We start from the raw sequence: 12,155 nt of genomic DNA on the forward strand, positions 1-12,155 counted from the left end.
CGAACAGGGTTCCCCGGAGCCATGGCCTGCTCCATTGTCCAGTTCTGCACCTTCCAGGACCTCCAGGCCGCCCGGGACTTCCTCTTCCCTCGTCTGCGGGAGGAGAACCCCAGCTGCACCGTGAGGAGGGACCCCAGTAAGTGCCCCCGCCTCGCCGCTCCCTTCCCCGCCTCCGCCCGCAGGACCTGCTTGGCTGCGTCGGGCCTCCCACCCGCTCCGCCCCTTCTACCCCGCGGCTCCTAGTTGCCCCCGCGCCTCCCTTGTTCTCTCTGCGCGGATCCCTTGCCCTCCTCGTCCTGAAGCCGCCTCCGCCCGCCCTGGCTGCGTCGTTGCTGTCTTCCCCTCGCCTAAGCCACTCCGCCCTCTGGCCATACACTGCGTCGTGCTTCATCTGGTCTCTACCTATCCCACTTCCCCACGCCCAACTCCTACTTGTCTCTCCTCCATCTTCCCTCCCTCCAGCCCGGGGTCCCCTGTTAACACTGCCTGCTCCGCGATCGCATCCTCCTCCCCATTCCTTGCCAGCTGTCAGCGCTCTAGCCTCGTTTTTCCTCAACCCCTACGCTCCTCTATGCCTGGGACTGTGGCCTTCTAATACCTCCCCTCCCGAAAGGGTTTATCATCGCCCACACTCTCCCTTCTTCCCTCCCCTTTCCTCCCATTCAGATTTAGAGAATAAGTGATTGACAAGTGAGAGACTCCTAAGGTGGCGAGTAGGCGGCTCTCAACTAAGGAAAATAACCTGTCGGGGAGCGAGAATCCGCATCAGGAACTAAAATTACAGTAGCATGGCCGTGAAAAGTTAATTTGCTTTATTGAGATGAGAAACCGTCCGCCTGTTATTATCATCAAACAGTGTGACTTGTCCACGTAGTTTGTCCTGGTTTATTGGCTACTGCATAGTTCCTCAGAATTTCCTACATTTCTCCTCTTGAAACGGTGTTTTTTTTGTGTTTGATTTCTTCGTATTTCCGCTCTACTACAAAGTCAGATGTCCAAAGCACATTTGGCTTTTCAGTGTAGTGCTTTTACTTTGTGCTCTACTGGAATGGTGATGAAAGGCCCACTAACTAAGCTCCTCCCCTTTTTTAAAATTTAGAAGATATCAAATCAAACCTACTTATGAATATTTACTCTGTGCGAGTCAGTAGTGCTGCAGATCAAATAAGGTTGGTGGTCTCTGCCATCTAAGAGCTTATAATTTGCTGGGACAAATAAATTAACCCCTTGTTAATTTATATATATCTCAGTATAGCGTGATTATATATATATGGCGCTAGGGGATACTTCCTTGGATTGGAGGTACTTAGGCCTACCTTTGAAGTAGTAGTTAGATGAATAAGGGAGAGGTAATAGCATATGCAGAGGAAGGGAGGCCTGAAATGGCATGATATTTAGAGAGCTAAGAAAGGCTGAATGGCTGAAGAGGAGAATATGAGGGAAAGGATTGCGGGGGTGAGCTGTAAAGGTAATAAGGAGCTTGATCCCAAGCCTTCTGAAAGGAGTGGGATGCATCTGAAAGACATTAAGCAGAGGAATGACGTGGTCAGATTGTACTTAATATAATCAACAAAGTTTTGAATACCTGTTTTGTGCTTTGACAGCAGTGTGGAGGAGAGATAGGAAGCAGGGAAATTGGTTGGGAGGCTATTCCAATAATTCATGCAGAAGTGATGCGAGCTGGAACTAAAGTAGCTTCAGCAGGACTTGAGAGCAGGAACTAGATTAGAAAGATATTAAGGAGGTAGAGTCTACAGGACCTAATGAAGATCTGGTGCTAGGGGTTGTAGCTGGTGAGGGAGAGGGAGTGCAGGATGCCTTTGGCTTTTGGCTCGGGCAAGGGTTTCTCATGAAGGGGAATGAAGGAAATAGGTTTTGGACCTTTTTCATCTTAAATGTTTGCCGTTTGTCCAGTTTTAAATGTATGCAGTGAGTCCAGTAGAACAGGTCTAAAACTTAGTAAGTATCCCTGGGCCAGAGGCATTAATTTGGGAGTTACCAGCAAAACGTGTCAGTCAGTCTCAAGGGTTATGAGTATAGTGAAACGAATGCAGGACTGAAGATGTAACCGTAGAGGAGCACTGAAGTTTAAGGGTCAAATAGAGATTAATGGGAAGAAGACTGAGAACGAGAAGAAACCCAGGTGAGAGTAATGCCCCAGAATTGAGAGAGGATTTGATGAAGGGAAGAGTGGTCAGCAGTTGCAAATGCAGCAGAGGTCAGCTAGGATAAGAATGGAAAAGGCCTCAATGGCTTTGGGAAGGTGGAGGTGACTGGGACCTTAGGACAGCTTCAGTGGAAGGGTTGGGGGCAGAAAGCATATTTACCAGATATTGAGGAGTTAAAAAGTGAAGCTGCCTATTTCAAGAAGCCAGGTTGTGAAGGATGGTGAACACAGGACTGTAGACAGGGGATGTAGAGCATGGACACATTTTCTCTATCCCATTCCCACTGCCCTGGTCCAGGCCACCATCTTCTCTCACCTGGGCAATGGCACTAGTCTTCTTTTAACAGATCTTCCTGCTTCTACTCTTGGTTTCTTTTCTTTCTTTCTTTTTTTTTTTTTCTATATATAATAGTTTGCATCTACTAATCCCTAACTCCCAGTCCTTTCCTTCCCCACTGCTCCCCATGACAACCACAAGTCTATTCTCTATATCTGTAAGTCTGTTTTTGTTTTGTAGATATGTTCATTTGTGTCATATTTTAGATTCCACATATAAGTGATATCATGTGGTATTTGTCCTTCTCTTTCTGACTTACTTCACTTAGTATGATAATTTCTAGGCCCATCCATGTTGCTGCAAATGGCATTATTTCATTCTTTTTAATGGCTGAGTAATATTCCATTGTATATATAAATACATACCACATCTTCTTTATCCATTTATCTGTCAGTGGACATTTAGATTGTTTCCATGTCTTGGCTATTGTAGGTAGTGCTGCTATGAACATAGGGGTGCATGTATCTTTTCAAATTATAGTTTTGTCTGGGTAAATGCCCAGGAGTGGGATTGCTGGATCATATGGCAACTCTATGTTTAGTTTTTTGAGGAACCTCCATACTGTTTTCCATAGTGGCTGCCCCAATTTACATTCCCACCAACAGTGTAGGAGGGTTTCTTTTTCTCCACACCCTCTCCAGCATTTATTATTTGTAGACTTTTTAATGGTTTCTTGTAATTTGTGGACATTTTAATGGTTTCTTATAGTTAGTTCCCAAAAGCAGTCAGAGTGAACTTTTAAAGACAACATAATCATAACAGTCCTCTTTCTGTAACCCTCTGTGTCTTTCAATTGCACTTAATATAAAATCCAAAGTTCACAAATGGCTTACAAGGCCCTTGAGGCCCTGCTTCCTGCCACTTCTTGCACCTCATACTCTTCTCTCCTCATTTCTTACGCTTCATACACACTTTTTGGTTGTTAAACCAGTCAAGCCCATTCGTGCCTGAGGCCTTTGTCCTTGCTCTTGTCCCTGCGTTGGATATTCTGTGCAGATCCTTGCGTGCTCGGTGCATCTTGTTCAAGTCTCAACATCTTAGGGAGGCCTTTTCTGACCATCCAATCTAAAACAGTCACCCCTACTCCCTTGTTCTCATTTGTTACTCAAAATCATTTCATCTTGTTTATTTTTCATCACCAAGTCTATACTGTCCAGTATGGTAGTCTCTAGCCAGAACTAGCTGTTGAAATGTGGCAAGTGCTACTGAGGAACTGAATTTTTAATTTTAGTTAGTTTTAATTAATTTAAATTTAAATAGTCAGATATGGCTAGTGGCTACCACATTGTATGGCACATTTATAAATGCTAAAATTTAGATACCAACAGATTGAATACTTGTCCAAGGTCACACAATGAAGGGTAGCCTTAGGATGAACTTGATCCAGGCATTTGGGAATATAATCATACCCCAAACATCTAGATTAATTTATAATATGCTTATGGGTTTGCAAATATGATTTAATTTATTACCCTTTAAATAAAATTCTTAGGCATATGTGTGTTGGTATTACTGTGGCTACCAGCGATTCAAGTAGAAAAAAAATGGAGAAAGAACCTCTTAACCGGTGAGCCCCTTTGCCAAATCTGTATTTTACAGTTAGAATGGTGCTTTAATTCAGAAATGAAAATCAGAAAAATAGCTTGTCCTATTGTAGATGGTTTACTTGGAATTCTTGAAATGACTGGGACTACAGATTTCAGTACTCACTCCAGGCCATCTTTCACAAAACATCAGGCTTTGTGAAGCTCATCGTTAAGAAAACCTGAACCTAAACTTTTGTGAGGGTGAAAATTTAGAGTAAAAATGAAGTTATGGTGGTGTTTGGCTTTGCTTTTCTTCACTTTAGTTATTAGTGTTGTAAATGATTACTTTATTGGGCAGTAGAAATCATGAGATCATTTTATTTAGCTTATATAGTTTTAATTTCTTATACTAGCTCATCTCTAGAGGATATATAAGGCAACTGATAATTTTGAAGACTTTTCTATTTGTTTAATAATTTTTTAATTTTAATATGGATAGCTGCCATTGACATAGTGATACCTAGTACCTGGGCAGCCAGATCTCAATACTACTCTTCTGTATTTGAATTGTCAGAGAATAACAGTATGACTTTACGTTACTTTGTATCATCAATTATAAAATGAGACTGTCTTCTATTGCTTTAAAAGCGGTCTTGAACCCTACTATTTCTCAGTGTTTACATTAGTGATAAATATTTATAATTGGTTCTACTCAATCTAGTGCTATCTATTTAGACATAAAATTTGGTCTCATACTTTGAAAATTTGGAGATGGGCAATAGTATGTGTCCCCACCTGGCCTACAGTGACATAATTTCCAGGGAGATTGGATTTCTATACCAGAGCCGTCTGATATTTATAATTGAGTTAGGTGAAAGAAAGGAGAGAAGGAAGGAAGGAAAGAAAGAAAGACATGTACAGAGAGGGAGAATCAAAATATTTGGAGGTAATTTAAGTATAATATTGTGGATCTATTAATTTACCTAATAGTAAAATAATTTTCTGTTGCCATACTAATGAGGTAGAGCAGGTTTCCCTCTTGCCTCTTTTATCAGAAAGATAGAAGAAGGTAAAGCATACAGAGGATTACCTTGGAGTCATCAATTAAAGTCATGTTTTTGTCCAATCACTGAGAAAAGTATGCTTTTTAGGATAACCTAAAATCATGGAATCACTTTGGGATATTATAAATGGTGTAAAGTACCCACTTTTTTATACTGAGTGAAAATGCTTTCTTTTGTTTGTGACCATAGTGGGGAGAGAAAAGTAATCTGAAAGTAGAATATTTATAGGAATTTCAGAAAATTTATAGAGGTATTGGATTTCATTAGCTATTTAAAATTGGAAGAGGATCCTAGAGATAAATTTTTGTCCATGACAAAAGTGACACATGAACAGTCTAATTCCTTTATTCAGCTAATATTTATTGAGCACCTACTGTGTACAAAGTAGTCTTAAAGGTAAATAAAATAGGTCCCTCTCCTCAAGGAGCGTTCAGCCAGTAAATGAGTGTTAGAGGTGTTATGCTATAATTTGACACATGATAGCTGGAGAATGAAGGAGTGTTGGTTCACGCTGTTTAGGGGACTTAGGAAAGTCTTCACAGAGGAACTGATATTTTCACCATGTCTTAATAGTTGTCCATCAGGTGGAGAGAAAATGGTCAGGCAAGGGATGTGAAACAGCACGGGGTTCAGAAAGATGCAGATAGTAAATTTTGGTGGAAAGTGGGATATGGTGGGATAAAGCTGGAGAGATTGGCAGAGAAGTTTAGATTTTACGCAGTAGCAAGGAAGTAAGACTACCTTGGGGATTACAGGGAAATTTGCTAAAGTTTACTTGGGAACAGATAGTTTTAAGTAGGTCAGCTTCCAGATGCACCTATATAAGTGCCAACTTTCCCACCGTACCTTCTCCTGTTTACTAAACAAAGGCTCACCTCTCACACATTTCAAATATTATTATAGTAAGTTGCTTCCAAGGCATTTTAAAAAACCTCCCCTTTAAGGCACTGTAAACTCCCCCATCCATCAACAAGAGACTTCCAAATAATTTTTGCTATTTATGTTTAATAATTATTTGTCAACATTTGTGATAATGTATGTTGTTTTTCTCAGTTATCTGCTAATAATAATTGCAATAAGTCAAGTAAAAAAAACTTAATAATTAGAGCCTTAGATCCCAAGAAAACTGCTTTTTCTCAGTTCTTATCTGTTTTTGCAGAGAAATTTTTAGACTGATGATACATATCTGTATTATATTAGAATAGCATTCTGTGGAGGAAGTGAATGGAAATAAGAATTCAAGGAGAAAAAAGGACTTATAAAATTACTCTTAGAGAAGATAATCATATTTTTTAAATGGGTGTTTGTGGGTAGTATTTCCCAGTAGTATTTAGAATCCACTGAATAAATTTAAAAGGATGATATAAATCTATATTGAAACATCCATGTTTAATATATCAGAAATTACATTTTTTGTGCAAGGGATCCATATTATTGAAAACTCTTTTGGGGTGTATATAATCAAAAAGTTTGAAGACATTCTTCTATAGGCCTGTCCTTCCCAATCTTTTTTTTTTTTTTATCATAGCATGCATAAAAAGTGAGACCTAGGCCCTGAATAGTGAAAACAATTTTGAAGAAGGAGGAAAAAGTTGGAGTACTTCTACTTCCTAATTCAAAACATATTGCAAAGCTACAGTAATCAAAAGTGTGTGGTACTGGCATAAAGACAGACAACTAGGATAATGGAATAGAGAGCTCAGAAATAAGCCCTTGTGTATATGATCAGATGATTTTTGACAAAGTTTGAGGACCACTCAATAGAGAAAGGACAGTCTCTTCAACAAATCGTGTTGGGAAAACTGCATATCCAAATACAAAAGAATGATTTTGGACCTTTATCTTATACCACATTCAAAAATTACCAAAAAATGGATTAAAGACCTAAATATAAGACCTAAAACTATAAAACTGTTAGAAGAAAACATAGGGGGAAAACTTCATGACATTGGACTTGGCAGTGAGTTTTTGGATATAACACCAAGAGCCCAGGCAACAAAAGCAAAAATAGACAAATGAGACTATATCAAACTTTAAGACTTTGTGAATCAAAGGCTGCAATCAACAAAGTGAAAAGACAGCCTACAGAATGGGAGAAAATATTTGTAAATCATATCTGATAAAGGATTAGTATCCACAGTATATCAATACAAAGAACTCCTACAGCCCAACAACAATAAACAACTCAAGTGAAAACTGAGCAAAAGACTGGAATAGACATTTTTCCAAAGATGTTATAGAAATGGCCAGTAAGCATATGAAAAGATACTCAATATCACTAATCATGAGAATCACCAGCTTGGCTACTATTAAACAAAAACAAAACAAACAAACAAAAACAACAGAAAATAACAAGTGTTGTCAAGGATATGGAGAAATTGGAACTCTGTACACTGTTGGTAGGATTGTTAAATGGTACAACTGCTATGGAAAACAGTATGGAGTTTCCTCCAAAAATAAAAAAAATAGAATTACTATATGAGCCATCCCATTTATGGGTATGTATCCAAAAGAATTGAAAATAGTGTCTAGAAGAGATATTTGCATACCCATGATCATAGAAGGACGTTCATAAAAGACAAAGAGTAGAAGCAACCCAAATGCCCATCGATGGATGAATGGAATGGGGTATTTACGTACAATGGAAAATTATTCAGCCATTAAAAAGAAGGAAATCATATCACGTGCTACAGCACGAATGACCTTGAGGACGTTATGATATGTGAAATATTCGCCAGTCAAAAACCATAAATGCATGGTTCCATTCATATGAGTTATCTAAAGTAGTTAAAATCACGGAAACAGGAAGTAGAATGGTGGTTACTAGGAACTAGGGAGAGGGTGAAAAGGGGTCTTGTTTAATGGGTTTTACAGTCTCAGATTTGCAAGATGGAAAAGTTCTAGAGATCTGTTTTATAACAGTGTGAATATACTTAACATTACTGAACTGTACACTTAAAAATTGTTACAATGATAATTTTTATGTTATGTGTTTTTAACATAATAAAAAAATATAAATTAGTATGGTAGTAAAGAAATGGGTCATAAAATGTAAAACAAAGCTGTTCATGGTGGGAGGTGACCTGCTAGAGGTTCCAGGAGTCCCAGGCCCTACTTGACTGTCCTGAGAGCTGAGAGGATCAATATCTTGGCTCACCTGTAACCCATTTGCAGTTTACTGGGAATCTCTGCTATAGGCAGAGGGTAACCATTGGTGGTTTTAAGCAAAAGTATAGCATTTCAAGATTTGAGTTGCAGAGAAATGGATTTGGGGGCTCTGAAAAAGGTTGGGTAGTTCAAAGCTAGAGGTAGGTGACCATTTGGGAGATGTTCATACAAGTCCAGATCAGGGCCTTCAGAAGTAAAGACAGGACTAAGGTAGTAGCAGTGGTGATAGAGTTTGAAACTTGCTAGCTATAGCAGTGGCAACCTATGCAAAGAATTTGAGCCGAGAAACAGGATAACCAGGTTAATATTTTAAACACATTCCTTTGTCGGCAAAGAAGAGAATGAATGGGAATGGTGGGTGAAAGTGGAAATAGAATGACCAGTTGGGTGACCTTTGCAGTATCTCCCAAAAGGGGAGATAATCTTTTCCTTAGCTTGGTATTCTTCAGATGTTACTTAATGGTCTACACAGTGACAATCCTGGAACTATAAGATAGCAAGTATTTTTGAGTGACTACTATGCTAATATCATTTGGGACTTTTGAGACCCTAAATGAACTTTCCTCATGAGAGGGAATCCTTGCAACTCTACGGTGTCTGCCATGCCATATTCCTCCTTTGAAAAGAAGACCAGAAACAGTCCCTTGAACACAGATCACTTTTCTTTGTATCATGTGAGCATAAGTCTCACATATAAATTCCTCAGAAGAGAGAATCTCAGGTCAGGAGAGAGATAATTACCCATGATCACATTGCCTCTTTTTATTTTTTTTAAGTATATAAAATCAGACGTATAAACAACCTTCTGGCTACTCACATCCCACATTCCAAATGTTAAAACTTTAGTATTATGCTGTCCAGTATAGTAGCCACTAGCCACATGTGGCTATTTAAATTTAAGTGTAAATTAATAGAAATTAAATAAAAATTCAGTTCCTCAGTCATACTAGTTACATTTCAGTGGCCACATATACCTACCTAGTGGCTAACTAATTGGACAGCACAGATAAAGAACACCTCCAGCATTACAGGAGGTTCTATTATAAAGTGCTACCTTAGTGAGACTCTTCCAGACTTTCTGCTGAGACAATAAACACACACATACTGCTTGGGTATTTTATTTATCTATTTTAAGTTTTGTATCGTGGACTCATTCTTGTAAAATGTATATGCTGGAACTTTTTTGGTTTACTTAATGTCAACATCTTTTCAAGCTGTATATATAACTCTATAGCATTTTTTCCTAATGTCTGTACAGTATTCCAATGAAGACTCTACCAGGTTTTAGTTAACCATTCCCCTATCAATGAACATTTAGATTATTTCCAATATTTTTGCTATAAGAAAATGCTCCAGTAAGCATCCTTATATATGCTTTTACCCATGATGCTAATATTTCTGTATGTAAATTTCTGGGATTGGAATTGCTGAATAATAGAAATTCACATTTTAATTGTTGATCATAGTTGCCCAGTTACTCTCAAAATTGGTCAGATTCATTCCTATCCATGGTAAACAGAAGTGCCCATTCACACATTTACTTGTCATCTTTCTGTGTTATCAGTCTTTTTGATTTTTGCTCTTCTGATAAATGAAATGTGGTTCTTGTGTGTTACTAAGATAATTATCAGACTTTATCTGTATTTTTTTTTTAAGCAGCAAGTAATAGCAAAATTAAGCTGGTATTGCAAGAATTTAGCTTAAATATAAGGAAAGTTTTCTCACAGGGACAATAAGTGAATATTAGACTGTTCTAATAGAGGAAGGAAGGAAGGAAGATACTGAATTGGTTTTAGAATATGCAGAAATTAGCTTTGGTGAGCAGTGTTTATGTACCTCCATCCTCATTTACATTCCCTCACATCATTTTCTGCTGCTTTGGATATAATAAATCAACACATAATTATGAAGTGGTAGGAAAGAATTATATAAGTTCTATCTAATATACGTAATATATTATTGCCTTTAGTGACTTCCTTTGAAAAATAAAATAGGGCATACTAAATTTCTTCAAGTCTACAGATTCGTTTTGTTTTGTTTTGTTGTTGCTTTTGTCAAGATAGGTCTAAAGATTTCTTAGGTTTTTGAGCAAAGGAAGCATGTTTAGTTTTTAAACTTTAGAGGAGGAGGATACACTCTATTTCTGCTTAAAAATATTTTCAGTTCTGTCCTTTTGTGATTTGATTATCAGAACATTCTTCTTCTGTGATATAGGAGGCCACTTATTTGACAACAGGAGTCATTAGAATTCCAGAACTGGAAGGGACCTTAGAGACCTAGTCCGATTTAATCATGGTGTTTTGAAAGAAACTCCTTCTTATTGAAAATGGGATGGCCTCGTCATTTTAGATTGCTGCATATTTTTATGTGCTGAAAGGAATATGCTAATTTGAAATTTATATTCCCATTTCCATTTCCTTAGAAATAGAAAAAGGTTAATAATTCTGAGGCATAGGAAATTAAGCAGCTTCTCTGTTCTTTAGTCCTTTTTTTGGCTTTGTATTGCTATGTGATGCTTTCTGTGCCTTGGCCAAGAAGAGCCAACTAAAATTGTTGCATCCCCTGAATTATTTACAAGTCATAGGTTCTAGAGGTTTGTGCTCTTTATAGAAACAAGTACATTATCTTTGTTTTTTTCTTGTCTTAGAAGAATGGAAATGGATTTGCTTCAGCGCTAATAAGATCTTTTCTTAGACCGTGGAGATTAAGTTTTCCTTTTCCTAACGTCGAAGGATTTCAGTTTCTCATTTACTTTTTGATCTTGACATACTCATATTGGAAAAAGCAAATACTGTCAAATTAATTGCCCACTTCTAGAATTCAGTTTCCTTTCTAGCTTCAAGTTCTTGTTAAATGAAAAACCAATACTCAGTTTATGAGGACAGACTGTTCAGAAGCAAATCAGAATAATGTATATTTTAAATTAAATAGACCTACGGAAAGCAGCAGTTGAATTTCTCATTTAAGCTTTTGTTGGTAGAATAATTCATTCGTTGGAAATGTCCCTAAAAAAGACATCTATAATTTTTTGATGATTGAATTACAGTGTTTTCTCTATAGTTTGAAGGTTTCAGTGACTATAATTTGTCAAGTGAGAAACCGAACAGTTTTTTAATACTAGTATAATCTACACTTCTCCTCAGGGAAAAAATTTTCTCCAGAGGGAGTTGTAGTTACATTTTACTAATACATTTTAAAGTCATTGGTTTTATTCATTCAGGCAAAACATTTAACTTGATAAGGGTAAGAACAAGAGTTTATGTTTATGTTACCAATTATTCTAGACAGTTCAAAATAGTCCTCTTCAGTGATAGGTATAAAAAAATGTTAAGGATTGAAAAGTCAAGTTACTAATCAATGAAGAGGTAGTTGCTTTTTGTTACTGTTACTTGTAACTTCATCTTGCTTGTTTTTATTTCTCTATATATCATGTCAGTTGGTTGGAGATCAGCTTAGGAATTTTATTTATATAGAGAGCAAGTATGATTCAAGGTGTGGTATGAAATAAAAGTGAAAGGTAATTTCAGCAGATGAGGTCGACTAACAAAATAATCTAAACTGGCAAACTTCTTGAAAGACTTAAATTGAATCCTCAGTGCAATCCTTGATTATCTGTGAATTTTAAGGAAAAATGGTTAAGAATGTGAAAAGAATAGAGTTTAAAGGAAACTCACCCCTCAAGAACGGTTTACTCCCCCCTCCCCCCCAAAAAAGTTACAGATTCAAAACTAAGCAGAAATGTCTCTTGGACTTGGAAATGCCATTTTTTTTTCCAGTAAGTTGTACAGGAAATGAGGTGGGAAAGCCCAGTTAAAACATGAACCTTTGAAATATTTTGCTTATAGCTGATGCTGTCCTGATGTAATATAGTCGTAAAATGACTGCTTTAGGAG

The 12,155-nt window shown here is 37.4% G+C and overlaps 1 protein-coding gene across 4 annotated transcripts in view; it reads left to right on the forward strand.

The window, feature by feature from the left end:
• The first annotated feature begins 6 nt into the window (after positions 1-6).
• The window catches only part of RAB3GAP2 (RAB3 GTPase activating non-catalytic protein subunit 2), an 87,635-nt gene continuing 75,486 nt past the window's right edge, over positions 7-12,155 (forward strand). For 3 of the 4 annotated variants that reach the window (XR_003003853.1, XM_024750484.1, XM_024750485.1), the window contains exon 1: positions 7-136. Coding sequence is in view for 2 of the 4 variants with exons in the window: in XM_024750484.1 (XP_024606252.1) it covers positions 22-136 (115 nt within the window). In the remaining 2 variants the exon portion in view is untranslated. The remainder of the gene's footprint in view (positions 137-12,155) is intronic. The other variant, XM_024750486.1, reaches the window with a different exon arrangement.

This window comes from Neophocaena asiaeorientalis, unplaced genomic scaffold (genome assembly GCF_003031525.2).
Source record: "Neophocaena asiaeorientalis asiaeorientalis breed wild unplaced genomic scaffold, Neophocaena_asiaeorientalis_V1.1 scaffold430, whole genome shotgun sequence".
NCBI lineage: Eukaryota > Metazoa > Chordata > Mammalia > Artiodactyla > Phocoenidae > Neophocaena > Neophocaena asiaeorientalis.